The sequence below is a fragment of the Budorcas taxicolor genome, chromosome 4 (assembly GCF_023091745.1).
Source record: "Budorcas taxicolor isolate Tak-1 chromosome 4, Takin1.1, whole genome shotgun sequence".
NCBI classification, from domain to species: Eukaryota; Metazoa; Chordata; class Mammalia; order Artiodactyla; family Bovidae; genus Budorcas; species Budorcas taxicolor.
This window is the reverse complement of record NC_068913.1, coordinates 39,619,835-39,644,088: the sequence shown is the minus strand read 5'-3', so window position 1 is coordinate 39,644,088 and position 24,254 is coordinate 39,619,835. Positions and strand designations below refer to the sequence as shown.

General features: G+C 37.0%; 1 protein-coding gene across 1 annotated transcript in view; it reads right to left on the bottom strand.

Annotated features, from left to right (window-relative positions):
* PCLO (piccolo presynaptic cytomatrix protein) overlaps positions 1-24,254 on the bottom strand; it is a 367,053-nt gene that overhangs the window by 142,771 nt on the left and 200,028 nt on the right. Inside the window, exon 6 of the mRNA XM_052638816.1 lies at positions 22,221-24,235. Within this exon, the coding sequence (XP_052494776.1) occupies positions 22,221-24,235 (2,015 nt within the window). The remainder of the gene's footprint in view (positions 1-22,220; positions 24,236-24,254) is intronic.

Sequence of the window (24,254 nt, the reverse complement as noted above, 5' to 3'; positions counted from 1 at the left end):
TTTTCTTCTCCACTTATCTACCCTCATTGTTTAACAGAAGTAATATTCAGAAGCAATATCATAAAGGTTAATTAAGGTTTAAATGTATTTCTGAAATTTAAAATATTTGAAAGAAATTCACAATTACTAAACATCATAAGTCTTTCAAGTATGGTTTTTGAAACTGTAGCTTATTTCTCACAGTGATCTTGAGGAATATGGGGCAATGGAACCTCAAAAGCAGCTGTTCGGTACATTATTTATTCTCTCTCATCCTTATTTCTTTTAATTTTACTTACTACAATCAAGTCATAGAGCTGATATGAACAGTAAATGAGACCTCTGTGCAAGATGTTTGGTACATACTGTAGTTGTTCTTTAGTTGCTAAGTCATGGCCAACTCTTTTGCGATCCCCATGGACTGTAGCCCACCAGGCTCCCTTGTCCATGGATTTTTTTTCTGCAAAAAAAACTGGAGTGGATTGCCATTTCCTTCTCCAGGGGATTATCCCAACCTAGGGATTGAGTGCATTGGCAGGCAGATTCCTTACCACTGAGCCACGTGCAATTCTGGACATACTATAGCATGCATTACATATCATTTCCTTGCAAAATCCTCTCATTTCTACAGAAAACTATGTATGTTTGATAAATTCACATTCTAAATATTAAAAAAATTGTTTCTTTGCAAAAAAAATGAGTGTGCTGACCATAACAGTAAATAAATGAATAATTATTTAATAATTTCCCCCAATACTAACATATATATGCTTTCTATTTTTAAAAAAAGTTTTTTCACAATAAACTTTCTGGTTCATTGAATATCATGGAGTTCAATAGGAGACTGAAATTAATGACCATTTCTTTTCCTTGAGTTGCATTTAGTAGATTTGGTATCTCAATAAGAATTTTCAAGTTTAAAATGTTCATCTGTACTACACGATTGCGGTTGTGAAATGGTTTGAAAAAGAAAGTTTCACTGTGTTACTCTGAAACTGTAATAGCATAGTAAAGATGAAGACATTTCAAAGTAAGGATTTCCCACCAAGTTCAGTTCAGCCACTAACTAATGTAACACAAAAAGTGGATCCTGGCAGAGAGAAAGCACACAGAACAGAGAAGGTAACAATGCAACGGCACAAACAGAGAGAACGAAAGACATTTCTGAGGTGAACACACACACTTTGAAAATTAATTTTTAAAAATACTGAAGGCACCCATTAAACGGGCACATATATATATACACACAAACATTAAATGAAAGAATAAATAAATGAAAAGATAAAACAAGAACCTGTTCAATTACTTTTAAAACTCTGAATCAAGAAATGAATTTCCCAGAATTCACTGTGTGGGATGAGAGTATGCATGAAATTACCAGAAAGATAAAAGTATGAGGAACTGCAAAAAAGACAACTACGTTAAGAGTAACGGTTATAATGAACTAACCTAGAAACTGATATTAGTTCTTAATGTTGATTGCTCATATATGTATATAATTTATCTTAATTTATGTTTAACCGTTTATAGTTCTCACTTGACAGAGTGAGCTTAGTCAAGCTGTCTTTGGTTATTTTCAAAATAAAATCCATGGTTAAAGAAACATTCTAGGTATTAGGGATTTCTAATTTTCCTTCAGAGTTGCAAATATTTAATGATACATGACTTCTGTTTATCAATATTTTGCGGCCTAGGGACGTGAGTCATAGAAACAAGTGACAAAGTTGGTTGGTAGTAGCTAGACATTGGGTTGGCCAAAAAGTTCATTTGAATTTTTCACACCATCTTATGGAAAAACCCAAAGAAGCTTTTTGGCCAATTCAATACTTAATGAGCTAGCTCAGCTAAGCACTCAGTCCCCACAAGACAAAATAACTTTGTTGTTCTCTACTACTTGATAACAAAGTTGGAGACATGTCAAGATTTTAGCTATATTCCTCCCAAATGACAGGAAATATAATGTGATTGTAAGCTTAGTCTCTCAGGCTAGACTGTTTTAATCCTGGCCCTGGTGTTACCAGCTGTGAGAACTTTAGCAAGTTGCTTAAACTCCCTGGGACTCAGTTTTCCTATATGTTGAGAGGATTATTGTTCAGATAATAATACACAGATAACTGATACATTATCAGTTTGTCTAAGGAGTAAATTGGGCTTCCCTGGTAGCTCAGATGGTAAAGAATCCATCTGCAATGTGGGAGACCAGGGTTTGATCCCTGGGTTGGGAAGATCCTCAGGAGAAGAGAACAGCTACCCACTCCAGTATTCTGGCTTGGAGAATTCCGTGGACAGAGGAGCCTGGCAGGCTACAGCTCGTGGGGTCACAAAGAGTCGGACATGACAGAGTGACTTTCACTAAATCACTTAAAACAAGGAAAGAGCCTAAATTAGTTATTATTCCAGAAATTTAAAGTGATGTGCCAACTTATAATTTAAAAAGAACAGCCTTTCTAGATAATAACTTCTAAAATGACAAATTCTAATCAATATAATGTAAAATAAGAGTGCATGCTCAGTGTGTCCAACTCTTTGTGACCCCAAGGACTGTAGCCTGCCATCCTTCTCTGTTCATGGAATTTTTCAGGCAGGAATACGGGAGCAGGTTGCCATTTCCTATTCTAGAGGATCTTCCTAACCCAGGGATCAAACCTATGTCTCTTGCTTCTCCTGCACTGGCAGGGGGATTCTTTACCACTAGGGCCACAGGGGAAGCCCCAAATAAGAGTGGAGAACTCTAAAGTAGAGAAATGAAACAATGTATTGCTTAGAAAAGATCAACAGATGTATCAAAGGAAGCTTATCATGATTAATGATGATGCAGTTGGAGGTCATGATTAGAGACAATAATAACAATATAGAAAAATCTTGTTGTTTAATAAGATTTTCCTTCCTTGATGACTAGCCTGGTCAAAGTTTTCAAACAGATCTGGTGCCCTTAATCTGAAAAATAATTGTACTAAAAACAGATATTTAAAAATGCTTGTGCAAATAATAGACCAAGGGAAAGGAAAGGCGGTCCTAAGAATAGAATGGAGGTTGAAAAAGACTTAAAGAAAAGTTAATTTCAATTGCAATAGTGATAGGAAGCAAGCAAACTCCAGCATAAGTTCTGCTGTCTGAAGATATTTTAAACAACACTTCTTGGAGGAGCCCGTTGATACCATGCACCTTATATGATAGATGAAATGCACTTCAGCCTGGTGATGCATTAGTTTCTGTGAGATGGAAATATATACAGAGAGTGGCTGAATGCAAACAGAAGGAGAAAAAATGGAAAAGCAAAAAACAAATATATATATTTATTAATATATACACACAAATTTAAATTGAAAGTCACTCAGCTGTGACTCTTTATGACCCCATGGACTGTAGCCTGCCAGGCTCTACTGTCCATGGAATTCCCCAGGCAAGAATACTGGAATGTAGCCATTCCCTTCTCCTGGGGATCTTCCCAACCCAGGGATCAATCCCATGTCTTCTGCATTGCAGGCAAATTCTTTACCATCTGAGCCACCAGGGAAGCCCACACAGCAGTGTGTATACATATATATATATATATATATATATATATATATATATATATATATATATATATAAAGAGAGAGAATATAATTCATAGGTAATATATAATATAAATGCTATATATATGTATTTTATATGTGTGTATATATATAAAATATATAAAACCCTTAAAAATTTATCTATATTAAAGTCTCCACTCATCCATTTCCTTTTTTCTTACAGGTGGAAAAGGCAACCCTGGTTATTACATACTGTTCAAATTAACTCTAATATGTTAACTACCAGGACAAACAATCAAACTCTAAATGTGCAATCACTGTTGATGACCTGCAATGCAGTGTCCTGGGTGGCAAGCATCATAGCTCTGCTAAAGAGAAAATTATAACAGCCCAATCATAATGTGGTGGTCCACATAGACAACATAGAAACAGGAGATACAATCTCACAGGACTTCAGCAAAGCATTTTACATTATCCTTTGACATAGGTGCCAACTTTTGGATGTAACAATAAAAATGGTCATGCAATTTGTTAGGGATCTGCATGCAGGTTATGACTGCTCATGGTCCAGCATCAATGTAAGTAATTAATCTTTCTTAACCTTGGCACTACTGGCATTTCTTTCCAGATGATTCTGTGTTGGGAGTGGGAGGACTGTTTTGTGAACTGTTCTGGCCTCTACCCACTCAGCACATCCTATTCCAGTCCTGTCAATCAAAAATGCCACTATACAATGTCAAATATCTCTAGGGGAAGACAGAGGCAAAACAGTCACTGGTTGAAAAATCACAGAGGTCACAGGACATACAAGATGGTATCTTCAGAACGAGATCCCTAATCTATGGTTATTTAGCTTATAGAGAATGCTGGTATTTGTACGTTTTAGTGTCTTTGTCTGAATGGAAAAAGGAGAAACTTGGATGACAACTTGAAAAAGAGCACTCCTTGGATAAAGGGTGAAAGAAAAACAGATATTCTAGGCTATGATAACAATCTAAGGAAATTAATAAGGAGAGGAACATATTAGATTTTGCCTTGTTATCAATTATGATCCAAAAATCAATCCCTTTATTAGATAGGATGATTCGCACCTTTTGGATTAACATGAATAAATACTCAGAAGATATTCAACCAAGATTTTAAAAATACAGTTTTATTAGAGAACATGGAGAAAAAAATAGATGCTTACAACTATTAATGAGAATATCTCTTTCAGTGCAGAAGATTAATTTTTTTAGCTTAACCCCATAAAAATCTTGGGAAATTTTCCACAGGTGTGATAACTAAGGAAAAATCAGAGGACACAGAATTCCTAGTCTAAATGAAAAATTATGTAAATGCTAGATCTTTCTTAAAAGTTGCTTGCTATTCTGAGTTCAAGAGAAGATCAATAGTGTAATTAAAAAAAGATTACAAACTTTAGAGGAAACAACAGTTATCTAGTTTGAGAAATTAGTTACCTTAATCACTAAGGGAAATCAACTGGATAACTAACCTTAACTTTAAAATTGAGAGATCCTTTCTATCTTGAAAATAATTTAAGAAAACAAGAATCAAAACAGTAACAACAAAAACCAGAAACACATATCTGATAGCTGAGTGCAAAAAACTAAGTGCATGTTTATTGTTTACTGTACTGACTGAGATTATGAGTAAGACTTTCCTTCAACTGTGCAGTATAACATACTGCACAGAAATTTGAGAGAAATTCACAGAAACTGAGAGAAATTTCTCTCAGAGGCATTTGTCTTGCCTTACTGGAATTCTCACTCAGGGCCTGTATTTACTTGATTACGAGAGAAGTCTCTGTCTTTGGAAGAAGAATACTACTTATACATATTATAAGTTCTCTGATATTTTTACTTCTGCTCTGTACCTGGTCATTCCTTCTCATTAGTGTATAAATATCTTTCTATAAATGTCTATGCTTTTTAAGTATTAGGAAGGTAGATGTAATATCTAGGATATTTGTCCCTTCAAACAAGATAGCTCTTATAAGGAGAGTTTCACTCTCTGAAATGTCAACGAGAGCATTAATTCACCGTTAAGGGGTCTCTCTACCCTACTATCTATAGTTTCCAGTTTGGAGACAAAATAGCAGCTGAATATAAAATATTCAGCATTCTATCCAATGCATTGTATCATTAATAATGTATTCCCCAAATAGAGTCATTTTTAACATTCCACCTCTACCCCTACTGCTGCTGCTGCTGCTGCTGCTGCTAAGTCGCTTCAGTCGTGTCCGACTCTGTGCGACCCCATCCCTGGGATTCTCCAGGCAAGAACACTGGAGTGGGTTGCCATTTCCTTCTCCAGTGCATGAAAGTGAAAAGTGAAAGTGAAGTCGCTCAGTCGTGTCGGACTCTTAGCGACCCCATGGACTGCAGCCCACCAGGCTCCTCCATCCATGAGATTTTCCAGGCAAGAGTACTGGAGTGGGGTGCCATTGCCTTCTCCACACCCCTACATAGAGCTAAAATAGATTCTAAACGTTGAGTGCAAGGGCTCAGTTATTTCAAATGCTTTAAGATATACAAGAAAAATTAAAAATAACATGGAGTGACCTGTGAAAATTAAATTCTAAATGATACCATTCTGGAAAAATACTTTAAACACTGATAAAACATCTAAAATCCACTAGTCATTGCAATATGGCACAATGCCTGGCACATACAAACAAAACCATCAAATTTCTTCAACTAAAGTAGTGTGGAACAATTTACTATTTCTATGAATCAAACGCTAAATAAGCAGTATCATCATTGCTATGAAAATATCACTGAATGATTGAAAAAAATATAGACACCTTTAACAATAAACAGTCTTGACTCTCTATGGTCATGGGAGAGAATTTACCATTTGCGAATATACTTGAAATTGTTTTTTAAAAGTACTTCTTCCTTAATTGTTGTAATATTCTAGTAGCATCAAAAAAGCAAGGAACTAAATCACAAGAACTTAACAGTCAGGAAATAAAAACAAAGTAAATGAATATATTTAAAAGTCACACACAAGTTATTTCTTAAAGTCTAGTAGTAGAGACAAAAATGTTCTCCAATTAATACTGTGAAAGTGGCACTCAATATATCATGAGACATCTTCTGCTTTGCCTTAATGCACCTCTTGTCCCAGTTTGTCTTGTTTTCTTGCTGAAAGTCATTGCTCTTGGGCTGGGCAGCCAAGCAGAAAACTAGTTTCTACCTCACTGGACAGAAGCATTAGAGATGTCAGTCTGGGCAACACGTATTGTTTCCATTTTCTGGAATGTCCCAGACAGATTAATTTCTTTTCTCCTAAAATCTATATAAGGTATTCTAGAAAGCCCTCTTAGCAGGTTTTTAGGTGATCAGTTTTTAGACATACATATGTGCAAGTATTTCCCCCTCCCCACTTCTACCCTCCATCCCTCCCAATGATCTATCTTTGTCATTTCTAGAGTTTACATTGTCATTGGAAAAACACACTGCTGTGTGCTACAGATATATTTCTAAGCTAGTTTTTTGCTTCATTCAAAATTGTATTTTCTTGATCACTTTCCTAGGGGAAAAGAAAATGCTTAAAGATACTAATGACCTCCTTTTTTCTTTCCTTTTAATCTCTCAACATCCAGTCATTACTAGGCTTAAAAATCTCTTCTTCTTGTAGGTACTACTTCAAAAATTTATTAGGGCAGCAAAACATATTTTGCCTATATGTTCTTAGCTAAGCAGAAAGAAGGTGTGGTATAAAGAGAAAGAGCATAAAGAGAAACAAAGAAGTAATTTAACAGTATTTGCTTAACCTAAGGGTTATGAACATATGATAGCATGAGAATTAAAATCTGATCAAATCACTGGAAAATAAACACAGATACCTCCTATTTTCTCATTTCTATACGATTTAACTTCTGAATGTGCTGCTGGACTAGCATATGGACTGCTAAGAAAAACTATCTAACATTGATTCCTTCTTCAAGGGCAAAATCATTTACAGTTCTAATATGCTATCAAGAGATAATGACTACATCCCTTTACCAGTAAATGTGTTAATAGTTTATGCGAGCAATCTGAAGTAGAATAATCAAGTTAATACAAATTTCCAAGAATTAACATGGAAACGTATCCTAAAACATATTAATAAATATATATTAAAAAGTAAGACACATCTCTTCCTCCCTTCATTCTGCATGCTAAATATTATAATATTGTCTGCCCAAGACTTATTTCATTTTGAGAACAAATTGCTGATCCGCAAAGAGGGACTGGAGTGATTCCAACACTTCTATAAAATACCTCCTCATTTGAATATCTCATTGGCAACCTCTCATCATAACAAAATTAACTGTATTTCAAATGCTTTAAAATGTAAATTTCTAATTATACAACATTCTGTACATGGAGTATTAAAATGAAGATTGATTACTATTATATGTTTTTCAGAGCTTCAGATCACTAGCAATTTGAGGAATGATTCAATAACTACTTATCTAAAGCCATGAGGAATATAATGATCCTTTTAATAGTGGCACAGTCTTTACTAAATTATATTGAGATAATAAAGATATTTTATGTTTAGACTCTTGAAATACCTAACCACAGAATCACAGAAATCACTATTATTGTTCTTTATTCCTCTGCCATTGATTGGCCTAGAAAACCTTGGAACATGATATTAAAACAGTTCAGAGTTGCTTTTATCTAAACATACTCGCAGTAAATAAAAACAGATCTTCTTCATAAAGTTGTGTCACATAAATAGCTTCCTTCAAATTAAATTAAATTAACAAAATTTCCTTGGAAAGTAGGACCATGGTCCTTCTGTACAAACCGGAGAAGTGTTTGGTTCTTTAGAAAATGCTATTAAGAACTAACTGATAAAGGATGGCAATTGAATTAAGTAAGTGTCAAGAAACATACAGTCATCTAAGATGATAAATCTCATGGATGGACTTTCATAAATACAATATTTTTACTAAATGTTATAATTTTAAGGGGTTAATTTTTCAATTCTATAAATTAAGTTATATGAGAATAGAGGCACACTTTGATGGCAATTAGATGATTTTCCAAATGGATTATTAAGAAAACCTGAGGTTACTGATGTGCATTTGAGTGAGCATTTACAGGCATCAGCTCATGCCATAAATGGGAGAACTGGCTGAAAGCAAATAAACTTTTTCTAAATTCAATATTACTTTATTACAAACATTTCTATCATTTTAATTCCCATTTCACATTGAATGAATTAATGCACATTTATGTCAAAAGGAAAATTAATGTTGTGATGTGGGTCTTTTATGAATTATCATGAAACTCTACAATTAGTACTAGTAAGTACTTTAAATCTTGATTTTAGTTCGACCTTCTAAAAAGTAAATTAATGACTAACCGTTTAAAAGGAAGGAGAAGGCAATGGCACCCCACTCCAGTACTCTTGCCTGGAAAATCCCATGGACAGAGGAGCCTGGTAGGCTGCAGTCCACGGGGTCGCTAAGAGTCGGAAATGACTGAGCGACTTCCCTTTCACCTTTCACTTTCATGCACTGGAGAAGGAAATGGCAACCCACTCCAGTGTTCTTGCATGGAGAATCCCTGGGACGGGGGAGCCTGGTGGGCTGCCGTCTCTGGGGCTGCACAGAGTCGGACACGACTGAAGTGATTTAGCAAATTTAAAAGTAGCCTCTGTGCCTGGAGACTGAGCTATGTGGTTAGCGCTGAGTTTTATAAAAACAAAAAACAAAAACAGTGGGGACTTGCCTTGTCCCTGTCATGTCAAAATACGCCACTTACAAGATTAGAAATTAAAATTCAGTCCAACTTATTAAGAGTGACTTAGTCTATATATTTTTCTTTCACTTGAGGGAAGAGGAGGAGAATGATGAGTATAATCTCTTTTAGCTTCAACTCTTCTCCTGGGACTAATTGCTTAGTCCCTCATAAGGGTTACTTACTGTTCTTTATGAAGTTAAGCTTTTATTTGCCATCTCATAACATTTTTTCAACCAAAAAAATAGAGACAGCAGTTCTATAAGTTAGCTCTAGGGTTTCTTACATTGTGTTCAAGTATCACTTTTCTTGACTGTTTTAATTTGAATCTCCAGCAAACTGTTCTTAAGGAGAGAATAAAATACATAAAAATTCCTTTTATTGTTTATAGCTTTAGACTAAGCTACCTCAGTTAACTAAACAGTTCATTTAAGTCTCAATTTACCTCGCTCTGCTTGTTCTGGTGCTTTATTAATTCAAACTTATGCACCATTCAAGATAGAGGATCAAAAATAAACCCTGTTAAATAAAGAAAATACATTTGCTACAAATAAAATTAATGTTGGGTGGATATGGGCAGGTTCAAAGAATACTGACCTAACTTCAGATTTATCATTTTTAAAATATGCAATAAAATAAACATAAAATCTAAAGAAATAAATGGTTTGGATTTGTGCCAGGCAACTGCATGTGAAAATATTTTATTAGTTATACAACAGTATAAAAGTATTAACTGGTTTATGCATACATGTATATGTATGTAGGCATATATTTCTATTACGAACATGTATTTTATGTTGAATATAATGCTAAGAAAAGGTCAAGCCACTATTACAATACATTTTGATGTCACTATTACATTATATTTCAAAACTTTTCCAAATTTTTATATGACACTTTAGTTGCTTGTTTTTTATTTCAGTAACAGCACATGTGGCAGATTAAAGCATCCTAAATAAGTAGTAATTTTAAAAAACATAAACAAATATATAAAAGTGCATACCTGTTCACTGGGAGGAGATATATTTTTGATAATATGCATGTAGCTTTATGTAGTCAGTTATAAACTGCACAATTATTCAAAGTAAGTAGTCTACTGAATCAAGAATATTATGATAAAATACTTAGGAAGCTAATTAAATGATGCTCTGTGTTCTTAAACTGGGTCGGTAATAATCAATGCTCTCTTAATTCAGAACTTCCCTGTATTAAACCAATATATCCTAATATTTAGGGCTAATTTTCAGCCAAGGTCTTCTACTGAACATTAAGAACATATATATGTATCTTATAATTATGCTTATTTACATATTTTGAAATGTAGATGTTAAGAAACTATAACACAAATAATATGATTTTTTCACCCTTCAGTCTGAAAAGATTTGTTTTGAAGTTAATCCTAATATACTAACCAGAGTGAAATAGCGAACGTTAACTACTAAACACCAAATTGATGAGATCAATTTAAAAAATTTCTGTTTTTCACAGATATTTGTCTACATCTATGAAGTCATTTTGATTTTTACCAAACCCTAATAATTAATTACTGTAAAGTATTATCTTACTGTTATTTTTTGAAAAATACTTTAATATTATTTCCTGTTTTGTAATAATATAACATAACATATAATAATAATTCAAGATTTTAATTATAGAGAAGAACTATGACAAGAAAAGTATACAAGCAATGAAGCGGTAAGAGCTATAGAAAAAATGATGCTTCTACTATTTAGAATTTAACTCAGATAACCATTATATCTACTTCTGCGGGCAAGAATCCCTTAGAAGAAATGCAGTAGCCGTCACAGTTAACAAGAGAGTCAGAAATGCAGTACTTTGATGCAATCTCAAAAATGACAAAATGATCTCTGCCTGTTTCCAAGGCAAGCCATGCAATATCACAGTAATCCAAGTCTATGCCCTGACCAGTAATGCTGAAGAAGCTGATGTTGAATGGTTCTATGAAGACCTACAAGACCTTCTAGAACTAACACCCCAAAAAGATGTCCTTTTCATTATAGGGGACTGGAATGCAAAAGTAGGAAGTCAAGAAATACCTGGAATAACAGGCAAATTTGGCCTTGGAATGCGGAATGAAGCAGGGCAAAGGCTATTCAGTTTTGCCAAGAGAATGCACTGGTCATAGCCAACACCCTTTTCTAACAACACAAGAGAAGACTCTACACATGGAAAACACCATATGATCAATACCCAAATCAGATTGATTATATTCTTTGCAGCCGAAGATGGAGAAGCTCTATACAGTCAGCAAAAACAAGACCAGGAGCTGACTGAGGCTCAGATCATGAACTCCTTATTGCTAAATTTAGACTTAAATTGAAGAAAGTAAGGAAAACCACTGGACCATTCAGGTATGACCTAAATCAAATCCCTTACGATTATACAGAGGAAGTGAGAAATAGATTTAAGGGACTAGATCTCATAGACAGAGTGCCTGATGAACTATGGATGGAGGTTCATGACATTGATAGGAGGCAGTGATCAAGACCTTCCCCAAGAAAAAGCAATGCAAAATGGTTGTCTGAAGAGGCCTTACAAATAGCCGTGAAAAGAAGAGAAATGAAAGGCAAAGGAGAAAAGGAAAGAAATACCCATCTGAATGCAGAGTTCCAAAGAATAGCAAAGAGAGATAAGCAATCCTTCCTCAGTGATTAATGTAAAAAAAGAGAGGGAAACAATAGAATGGGAACGATTAAAAATTTCTTCAAGAAAAAGACAGATACCAAGGGAACATTTCATGGAAAGATAGGCAGAAATGGTATGGTCCTAATAGAAGCAGAAGATATTAAGAAGAGGTGGGAAGAATACACAGAAAAACTATACAAAAAAGACCTTCATGACCCATATAATCACGATGGTGTCATCACTCACCTAGAGCCAGACATCCTGGAACGTGAAGTCAAGTGAGCCTTAGGAAGCATCACTACAAAGCTAGTGGAGGTGATGGAATTCCAGTTGAGCTAGTTCAAATCCTAAAAGATGATGCCGTGAAACTGCTGCACTCAATATGCCAACAAATTTGGAAAACTTAGCAGTGACCACAGGACTGGAGGTCAGTGTTCATTCCAATCCCAAAGACAGGCAATGCCAAAGAATGCTCAAACTACCACACACTGCACTCATCTCACACGCTGGCAAAGTAATGCTCAAAATTCTCCAAGACAGGCTTCATCAATACGTAAACCATGAGCTTCCAGATGTTCAAGCTGGCTTTAGAAAGGCAGAGGAACCAGAGATCAAATTGCCAACGTTTGTTGGATCACTGAAAAAGTGAGACAGTTCCAGAAAAACATCTACTTCTGCTTTATTGACTATGCCAAAGCCTTTGACTGTGTAGATCACAACAAACTGTGGAAAACTCTTAGAGAGATGGAAATACCAGACCACCTTACCTGCCTCCTGAGAAATCTGTATGCAGGTCAAAAAGCAACAGTTAGAACTGGACATGGAACAACAGACTGGTTCAAAATAGGAAACAGAGTACATCAAGGTTATATATTGTCACCCTGCTTATTTAATTTACATGCAGATTACATCATGAGAAATGCTGGACTGGATGAAGCACAAGCTGGAATCAAGATTACTGGAAGAAATATCAATAACCTCAGATATGCAGATGACATTACCCTTATGGCTGAAAGTAAAGAAGAATTAAAGAGCCTCTTGATGAAAATGAAAGTGGAGAGTGAAAAAGCTGGCTTGAAACTGAACATTCAGAAAACTAAGATCATGGCATCTGCTCCCATCACTTCATGGCAAATAATGGGGAAACAATGGAAACAGTGACTGATTTTATTTCCTTGGGCTCCAAAATCACTGCAGATGGTGACTGCAGTAATGAAATTAAAAGATGCTTGCTCCTTGGAAGAAGAGCTATGACCAACTTAGTATATTAAAAAGCAGACACACTACTTTGCCAACAAAGGTCCATCTAGTCAAAGCTGTGGTTTTTCCAGTAGTCATGTATGGATGTGAGTGTTGGACTATAAAGAAAGCTGAGCATCAAAAAATTGATGCTTTTGACCTATGGTGTTGGAGAAGACTCTTGAGAGTCCCTTGGACTGCAAGGAAATCCAACCAGTCCATCGTAAAGGAAATCAGTCCTGAATATTCACTGGAAGGACTGATGCTGAAGCTCCAAAGTTTGGCCTCCTGTTGTGAAGAACTGACTCACTTGAAAATACCCTGATGCAAGAAAAGATTGCAGGTGGGAGGAGAAGGGGAAGAGAGAGGATGAGATGGTTGGATGGCATCACAGACTCAATGGACATGAGTTTGTGTAAGCTCTGTCTGGGAGTTGGTGATGGACAGGGAAACCTGGAAGGAAGCCTGGGGTGTTGCAGTCCATGGGGTCACAAAGAGTCAGACACAACTGAGTGACTGAACTCAACTGAACTACTATTTAGAAAGCCTGTCTTTAATAAATGAGTACTTTTTCTCTCATGTATGTAAATAGTACCTTTATAAAATAGCTTATTTCATCAAACTCAGTTTTAATAGACTGATTTATATTGCTTTCCAAAGAGAATAATGAAAAACAACCCCTAAAAAATATTATTCTTCAAATCACATTTGGCTATCACAGTCACTATTTCTTAAATATGTACATTCTGACAGAAATAAAATTGACAGAAATAAAATTTCTCAATTTAGGTTATGGAAATTACTCTCTGAAATAGACATTAAAGGGTTCCAAAAATCTTAAAAATAGCTATCAAAACAGCAATCAGTGAAGCAAAACATATTCTTGTAAAAATCAGCTCATGAATACCATCTGCTTTGCAATAGGATCCTGGCTTAAACTCTGGAACAAAAATATTTTAATAAGGAATTTGTCTATTACCAAAAAAGTTCCAAAATTGTTCAACAAGTCTAAGGGTAGGAAAAATCAGCTGTAACACTTGGCAGTTTATGTATTTTTAAGACCCGATAGAGGTGAAACATTTCAAATGTAGCTTCTTTTAGTGCAAAAAGTTGCATGTATCACTATTGATAAAACATGTGCTATTTCTGAAATGTATTTCTTTTTTGATAGAAAAATCTTTTTTTAAGACAGATAAATCGTAAAGGATATATCTAGCTCTGAAAAAATTCTTTGAGTGTACACTGCTAGTTCTTTCAATGGCTGTTACTTTCTCTCCTGATTTTGCAGAGAACATTCTACATTTTCTTTTTTGATATTCTTGACGATTTGGGGTCATGATATAAAAAGTCTCACTGTGTAAAAGAACTAAGCCAAAACCATTGACTGTGTAGATCACAACAAACTGTAGAAAATCCTTAGATATGGGAATACCAGACTATCTTACCTGCCTCCTGAGAAATCTGCATGCAGGTCAAGAAGCAACAGTTAAAACTGAACAAGGAACAACAGACTGGTTCCAAATAGGGAAAGCAGTAGTCAAGGCTGTATACTGTCACCCTGCTTGAAAGTGAAAGGGAAAGTTGCTCAGTTATGTCTAATTCTTCGTGATCCCATGGACTACACAGTCCATGGAATTCTCCAAGCCAGAATACTGGAGTGGGTAGCCTTTCTCTTCTGCAGAGAATCTTCCCAACCCAGGGATTGAACCCAGGTCTCCTGTGTTGCAGGCAGATTCCTTACCAGCAGAGACACAATGAAAGCAGAGTACATTATGCAAAATCCTGGGGTGGATGAAGCACAAACTGGAATCAAGAGTGCTGGGAGAAATATCAATAACCTCATTCTTAATGTCCATTCCCCAGTCCATCCTAAGGAAATCAGTCCTGAATATTCATTGGAAGGACTGATGCTGAAGCTGAAACTCCAATACTTTGACCACCTGATGGGAAGAACCGACTCATCTGAAAAGACCCTGATGCTGGGAAAGATTGAAGGCAGGAGAAGAAGGGGATGACAGAGGACGAGATCGTTGAAATAACCCTTTCAATAACCCTTATGGCAGAAGAAGAACTAAAGAGCCTCTTGATGAAAGTAAAAGAGAGTGGAAAAGCTGGCTTGAAACTGAACATTCAGAAAACTAAGATCATGGCATCCGGTCCCATCACTTTATGGCAAATTGATGGGGAAACAATGGAAACAGTGACAGACTATTTTCTTGGGCTCCAAAATCACTGCAGATGGTGACTGCAGCCATGAAATTAAAAGATGCTTGCTCTTTGGAAGAAAAGCTATGACCAACCTAGACAGTGTATTAAAAGGCAGAGACATTACTTTGCCAACAAAGGTCCATCTAGCCAAAGCTATGGTTTTTCCAGTAGTCATGTATGGATGTGAGAGTTGGATTACAAAGAAAGCTGAGCCCCAAAGAATTGATGCTTTTGAACTGTGATGTTAGAAAAAGACTCTTGAGATTCCCTTGAACAGCAAGGAGATCCAACTAGTCCATCCTAAGGAAATCAGTCCTGAATATTCATTGGAAGGAATGATGCTGAAGCAGAAACTCCAATACTTTGGCCACCTGATGGGAAGAACTGACTCATTTGAAAAGACCCTGATGCTGGGAAAGATTGAAGGCAGGAGGAGAAGGGGATGACAGAGGATGAGATGGTTGGATGGCATCACCAAAGGATATGTGTCTGAGCAAGCTTTGGGAGTTAGTGATGAACAGGGAAGCCTGGTGTGCTGCAGTCCATGGGGTCATAAAATGTCAGACACAACTGAGCAACTGAACTGAGCTATGTGAAAGAAAAAGGGCATGAGGAACAGATTTTGGTGCTCTGGTTTATGAAAAGTTCATAGATGTGAAGCTAGAGATAATCCCCCCTACACACACACACAAATGCTGGATTGAAATATATTTTAGAAAGTATACTATCATCTTTTTATCAAAAGAAGAAAAACGTAGAAGGAGAAAGCAGAAGGAAAAACTCAACTCCACAAAAGGTATAGTGAAAGGATGAATCAAATCTCATTTATTTGTTTTGCTTTGTTTCTTTCTTTTCTTTTTTTTTTTTTTTTGGTGTTGTTTTAAGTGGGAGTGAGGAATTGGTGAATTCACCTAAATTAAAAGCAGTTAGATGGAAAGAAATGGCCTGTTCATTCATTAATTCATCATATTAATTTATTGTTATAGACAACCTACTTTGAGCCAGGCATTTTTCTGGGTACATAATAAACATAAAAATGTGATCATGTAAAACAAAAATCCCCACCCATAAATTCTGGTTAGGGAAGCAAAGACAATAAATGACACAATAAAGGAAAAGACACTGTACTTTTGACAATATGTGATATGGAGAAAAATCACAAAGGGCATGAGGATCAGAGTGTTAGAAAGGTAGGCAGTTTTCAACTAGTCAGTCAAGAATAGACTCAATGCCCAAAAGGAATAAATTTAAAATGGTTATAAAGAACAGGAAGCTAAAATCCCTGGAGTAGCACCATTATATACTCCATAGACTAGGAAAGACAAACAGTTACTACGAGATTTGAGAATTTTTTTCTACTATTCCATAAAATAAAAGTCTTTAATGATAGTAAGTTTTTGCTGAGGAAATAAGAGAAATCGCCAAATGCACCTCTGTGAGGAAAGGGAATCAAGGTTACTGGATATCTGCAATTGCCAGACTTGGGATGGGAAGGTTGTGCTACTTTCAGTTATTACAGATGATCTGATAACTCCATACTAGTGTTCACTCATTTTTAGCTACTTGGCTCTCATAAAACATTTTAATTGAAGAATTCCACTGATAAAAATTAGAAATAAAACTTTGTGTACATACTCTTTTTCATCAAAAATCTTATTTCTTTTTGTCCTTTTTCTAAATGAGAATGAAAATACATTATTTTCAAGTGGTATGTAAATAGCGAGCTCAACCCCATGAGAAGGAGTACATTTCTGAATATTTCAGTTGTATCTTTTGGAAATTTTCCTGGGGAGCGAACAGAAAAACTCAAGGAAGAAGGTGGCATTTTTTTTCATCTTTACGCAGAGTTAAAATTTTATATTTGTAAAAGGAAGAAGACTACATGATAAAAGTGTTTGGTTATATAAAGTTGCCAAAAATAGAATTTAGCTTGGGGGCTGTGACTTTGATATCAAAATGACGAAGTCTGGAAAAGAGATACAGTTCACCTCATGCAGACATAGGGGAATATTACATAACTCAATAAAAAGATGTCAGATAACTCCCTGCACCAGTTAGGCCCACTGTATACTGTTTTATGATTTTATGTTAATTATTGCCAATTTAAACAATTAAATGCATAAGATATCTTAGGGTTAAGCATGAACTCAAAACGCCAGTGAAACACTAACCAGATGATACAGGCTCCTGGCTTGGAATTTCTGTGTCAAAAGTGTAACTACTAATCCATGATGGAAAAACTCTATCAGTTAAAGGATCTCACATGTTTAGATTCCTACAGAGTGGGAAAGGAATAAATTTAAATCTCTGATGTTCCAAATTTCAGAATTAAGACAAATGTTTGGAAACTCCAGGAGAAGATTTTATTCATACGGAAGAATTTTGTAATAATGAAAGCTCTCCCATAAGCTTGTGAGAAAGCTGCTAAGAAAAAAATAACTGCATATGGAAAGAGGACCCAAAGCAAACACACCACAAAACAGTCCACATTTGCCTATGAACAAACAAAAAAGGCAATATAGTGCTTTGATGTGTCTTACTGGTTAAAAAAAACAAAACAAAAAAACCAAGCTTTGTTGGAGTGCTGATCCTTAGTACCTCAGAATGTGAAACCACTCAGACACAAGATATTTACACGAGGTAATCAAGTTAAAACAGATCTTTAGTGCTGACCTAATCAATAAGACCAGTGTCTGATAAAGAGGGGAAATTTGGACGTAGAGATGGCCATACAGAGAGGGAAGACGATTTAAACAGACACAGGGAGACCACCTTCTGAAAGACAAGGAATGCTGGAGGCTAGCGGAAGCTAGGAGGGAGGCCTGCAAAAGAAAGAATGAACCCTGCTCACACCATGATTTTGGACTTTTAGTCTCTAGAAGTGTGACAGCACATTTTGGTGACTTAACTTGCCGAGTTTGTGGTACCTTATTACAAGAGTCCTAGCAAATGAATACAACAGTGGGGCAAGAAGAACAAATTGATCACAGTGGTGGGAGGTCAAGCATGAACTCTGCCTTATTCTGTATGTTTTAGAGAGTTTACGACAGTGTTTAAAAAAGACCAATGAATGGATGAATGTGATAATGAGAGAAGGCAAGCAAGTTAAAAAATGAATAAACCTCATTGACAGGGGTTTAAATTAGAATTTGGGGGAGAACAGAGGAAATGACAAGATAAAAAGACAGACACAAAGCATGGTACTAAATTAGCAAAAAACAAACAAACAAACAACAAAATCAGAAAATGTTCCATAAGCCTCAGAAGAGACAAACAGAGAATAACTGTAAAGTGCCAAGTTTAGCATTTGAGCTGGCCAGGTTACAAGTTCATTAAGAAATCATGATAAAGGCACTAGCCTACTCTGGGCTTTGTTCATCATCTGTAAGGCATCTGGACTGTCTAATAGCTAAATGCTGTTTAACTTGTGCCCAGTGGGGCAAATATCTATATAAAACCAAAGTGGAACTGACACTTTTAGTATAGGAAGTATCAGTACAGATTATCAAAAGGACTTGCTAGGATGGGTCTAGACTGTGGCAATGAAAAGGTAACCCGCTGGAGTCTTTTAATGCATGTCCTAACCTACTGCTTCCATGCAATCCTTCCTTTAATACATTTATTGAATAAATATTGAAGATCTGCTTTGTGTTGGGTGCTGTTCTAGGCTCTTGGATTATAGCAGCAAACAAAACAAAGTTCCTGCTTTTGTAGAGGTTATGTTCTACAGGATAAAGTAGATGATATTTGATTAAATATGTACTAACACATTAATATACATGTCTGGAGGGTGCAGGAATTCAAGGTGATAGGTTTATATAGAGACTGAAGTAAGGACAGCTTTTCTGTGGAAGTGAAATTTAACCAGAAATCTGTACGCAGGAGTGAATCAGACAACCATCTGGGGAGAGAGAGCTCCAAACAGGCTCCCTGGGTGGGGATGAGGCCTACTCAAAGACCAGCAAGGTCAGTGGTTGGAGCACTGGAAATGGCAGCCCACTCCAGTGCTCTTGCCCGGAGAATCCCAGGGATGGGGGAGCCTGGTGGGCTGCCGTCTATGGGGTCGCACAGAGTCGGACACGACTGAAGCGACTCAGCAGCAGCAGCAGTAAGGAAGGCAAGAGTGGAGGAGTCCAGGGCCTAGGCCATAGTGTAAATAAAAAATGATGGTGGCTTGGGTTAGGCTCCCCACAAGCAAAGGAAGTAAAACAAAACCTGAACTCAGCAAATTAGATCCCCGGCACCTATCTCTTCCTTATCTTTCATTTATAGTAAATCCTTTTCTCCTCCTCTTTGTTTTCTGTCTGTTCATCAGTCTGAACCCTTGTATATCTGTTTCCTCCAGAATGACTTCCATTTTGCTCTTCATGGTCCAACAGAGATCTCACCTTCCTGTTTGAGAACTTCCTCCCTTGAAACATTCCCTGGTACTTCCAAGAAGAGAACTGACTACAGAATGTCATGCCATATAAAACTGATCTTTCATGCTGAATTATATGTGTTACTATATTGTCTCAATGTTGATTGGATGTTTTAATTTTTTTCAATTTTATTGGTTTGAGAAAATTAACAGTATGGAAATTACTGAGCTAAACAAACTTGTATCACCATGAATATCACTTGGATTATTCTTTTCAGTACAATGAATATTTAGTAATTTGTGTTTATAATTGAGAGACTGGTTTTAGTTTAAAATGAACACAAGGAATGTTTAGAAATTTTCTAAGAAATAAGTTATAAAATTCCCATCTTAAATCAGAGTATCTAAAGCGCTAAGAACACTGCCTGTATATAAAATGGTCTACCTTACGCATGCAACAAAACAGTATTTTTGAGTTTGTATACAATTATTCCATATTGGAGAAGGCAATGGCACCCCACTCCAGTACTCTTGCCTGGAAAATCCCATGGACGGAGGAGCCGGTGGGCTGCAGTCCATGGGGTCACAAAGAACTGGACACGACTGAGCGACTTCCCTTTCACTTTTCACTTTCATGCGTTGGAGAAGGAAATGGCAACACACTCCAGTGTTCTTGCCTGGAGAATCCCAGGGAAGGGGGAGCCTGGTGGGCTGCCGTCTATGGGGTGGCACAGAGTCGGACATGACTGAAGTGACTTAGCAGCAGCAGCAGCACTCCATATTGAAGCCTGCACTGAGTGTGACCACTTAGAAAAAGGAACTACTGGATTGTGTTCCAAAGTTCAATACACTTAGGATTTTTCAGGCTCAGAGTATTATTTGGTAATTCTATCCAACTTCTTCTAGGATTAGATAGTTAAATAATATCACCATTATAATCAATAATACAATACATACAACCCATTGTATCTTTCATTTCACACTTCTAAAACCCAAGAGAATACTGTGAGGAAAAATATTGACACCTTCAATCTCTTCTATACCTGGGTTCATTTGAATTAAGAGTATAGGGTGAAATGTTAAATTAATGGTCAATATACCGCGTGGAGAAGGCTGTTCTTTCTGGGACAGAAGTCTTGAGTATAACTTTAAAATACTGCTAAAAAATATATTTTCAAAGATTTCTAGATAACTCTTTAGGTGAATTCATAGGTCACTGCTGTAAAAATAAATACCTATACATTACAACTAAGTTAAAAATATTTCTCTCAATATATTTAATTCTAGAAACAAAGCCACACATGGAAACTGAATGAAATCTCAATGTAGCAGTGGTTCCCTGATGAGTTATGATAAGTAAATAAAAAAACAAAACAAATTATGACCTCTATCCCCCCCATGAAGACAGTTTATACACTCTTTTTGAGAAAGTACATAATAACAAAATGCCCCTACAAAACTGGAACACTTAGATAAGGATTTTAATTTATTAGTATGACTATTAATATTACTATACACCTAAAAACTGGCTTACAGTTACATATAATGGCACACTTTTCAGCCCACAGCCAGTGTTAGACACATTTGGGTCAGTCGCAATAATTTCTCAGAAAAACCTATTTAAAAGCTTCAGGGTTTTAAGATCTAGAGTTTAGAAATCAGTGTAATTAGGGGATATAAACATAAATCTTGTTTTAAATAGAACTATTACTTTATTAATAACTTTCTAATGATATATATTAGGTTTTCTTGAAGTAGATAGCTTGCTTTTTCACCTGATTATTAACATTCCTTATTCCCAGTTATAGAGATCTTCATAAATATGTCCAACATTCCTATATAAGTTCCTTTCACTTTGAAGCATATTTTAAATAAACTCAAATTATTAAACTTAAATAATTATTAATTAAATCTATTTGAAGAAACATAAAAATTAATTTTTTTCTTCTGTAAGCACTAAGATTAAGGCTTACCTGACATTAGATTCGGAAAATTGCCAGAAACAAAATAAGCATGGATGAACTATGAAGATTAAATTATACTTTATGCCCTAGAAATGCTTTATTTTGAGCAGCAAAGATTAACATTCTGGCAGAAGGAAGAATAGATTGATTAAATGATCTTCAAGAATCCTCCCACTAAGAATTCCAGTATCCATGGGTTTAAATTTTTGGTCATCCTTTGCCTTATCTATTTATTCAATACTTATTCTACCATATGTGAATATTAGTTATATTCACCGAAATCAGCCTACAATTGACACTTGGGAGATTTCAAGATTAGAACAAAACGTTCAATCTCATTAATCACAAAATAATATGCATTTTTCTCCTTTTGCCTTTTTTTTTTCTATTTCTACATGGATGTATAATTTTCTGCTTCCCCCTCCCCCAAATTTTCTAATGAAATAGTCCTCACTGAAATTTAGAATCAGGCACCAGGAGTGTCACAGCTTCCTAAAGTCTGCAAACACACAGTTAACATCAACTCAGCCATTGTCTTCTAACTGAAAAGAAGCACTCTTACCGTGTAGCCCTCGGTATACTGAAAAGGAGCCCTGGAACTTTCGTCTGCTGTTGGACTCAGAGGCTTGGGGTCAGACATGGAGCGCTGCATCATCTTGGCTGTCTTAGGACTTGCTGGGGGAACTTTAGCCATATCTGGATGCAGTACTTTTTGTGGACTTATATCATCAGGGAGGGGTTTCTCATAAGGTACAAAGGCTGATTCTAAGGCTTTGCCTGGTGAAAGTGGTGAGATGGGAGAATAAAGGACTTTTGGAGATTTGGGTGGGGAAGGAGCCAGCTGTAGTGTGGAATCTGCTCGGAGGTGAGATGAATAACCAATTTCTAAAGGTGTTGGGCGTTTCTTGTCTTTGGGTGGAGAGGTGGCACTCAGATATTGAGGACTTTGTGTGTCTGAATCTGCTTCTGTTTGACATCCTAAACTGCCCCCTTTGTAAGTCTTTTCAGGTGCTGAAATGTGTTTAATTATTTCTACCTTGGCATCCACGCGTGCCCGTATCGAAGGTGTTCTTATGGTTCCAACTGGTTCAGTTTGCACAGATATCTCTGCTACTGTTTGAACGGCTATGCTGGAGACTTTGGAAGGGGGTTTGGCCTTGTCCGCCTCTGCAGGGCTGTCACCATATTTCCCTACGCGAGCTTTCCTCCTAGATCTAGCAGGCACGTCCCATTCATCCTGATCTTCGTCATCCGTTTGGACACTTGTATCGACACTCTTTTTAGTTCTCCTTCGCCTACTCACATAACTCCGATCTGCTGAATCTTCATCGTCAGTCTGTACCCCGCTGTCCACTATCTTTTTAAAGCAGCGGGGGTCATCTGCCAGATTTTCCCCCATCTCGTCGTACTGGCCACGGACTTTAGCTCCAGAACTTCTCTTCTTGGGCTGTTTCTCCTCTTTGACAATTACATCTGTCAGAGGTATTTCTGAAACAGTACTCAGAATGCCAGGTGGGGCAATGTACTGAGTCACCCCATCAGACTGAACCGTGTACCATCCCTGGCTCTGTGGTATTTCAATCGCCACCACAGCTGAGGCTGTGGTGGTTGCATCTTCGGTTGCCCAGAACTGACCACCTTCTGGGGCAACATACTGACCTTCCAGGATGGCCTGCTCTGCAGTGCTCTGTGGAGAGGCAGTTCCAGAAGGGTCATAGTTATACTGGTAGACCTGGCGAATCTTCTGCTCCTCCAGCTGCTGGTGAAGCTGTTGCTGCAGCTGCTGGATCTGTTCCAGCTGCAGCTGTTGCTGTGCTAGCGTCTCCTGCCTCATCATGAACTGGGCTTGCCGCTCCTCTTCTTGCTGATAGAGGAGGTGCTGCTTCATCGACTGCAGCTCCTCCAGCTTCTTTTGAACCATGATCTTTTCCTGTTCTCGGAACCTTTGAATCTCCTGCCGTTCCCACTCCAACTCCTCAGCAAAACGCTGTTGCTTGATCTTTTCCAGTTCCAAGAGCTCACGCTCCAAGTCTAGCTGCTGTTGTTGCTTATCTTCCTCGGGGATGATTAAAAGCGCACTTTCCTCTCCCACCACTTCAGAAAATACTTCAGACGCTGTGGTCAGGGTGGGAACCGAGTCTATCTTCTCAGCTGTGAGAGTCTCCATAGTGATAGTCTGCAAACTGGCGCTGATATCAATACCAGTGACTTCAATGTCTGTTTCAGATGCACCAGTTGTTAGGAAATAGGATCTAGGCATGGGCTGGCTTTGGTGCAGGGCGGACAAGGAAGTCACAGCGTCATTTGTGTGCACACCAGACAAATCCCTCATGGTGGTGCTGAAGATGGAGCCAGGCTGTGTGGTGATAGCAAACGTGGAAGGAACTGGAGTTGCTACTGAAGAATAGACAACCCCATTAGACGACCTCAAAACACTCCCCACACCATACTGGGGTCCTGGAGGTGGAGTCATTCTTGCTGTGGAATACTGCGGGATACTAATCCCAACTCCTGAAATGACTTGTCGAGTTTCTGGATATGGACCTGTAGTCTTGCTTGAATAATCCATTACCTCACCTGAAATACAGGGGAGAGT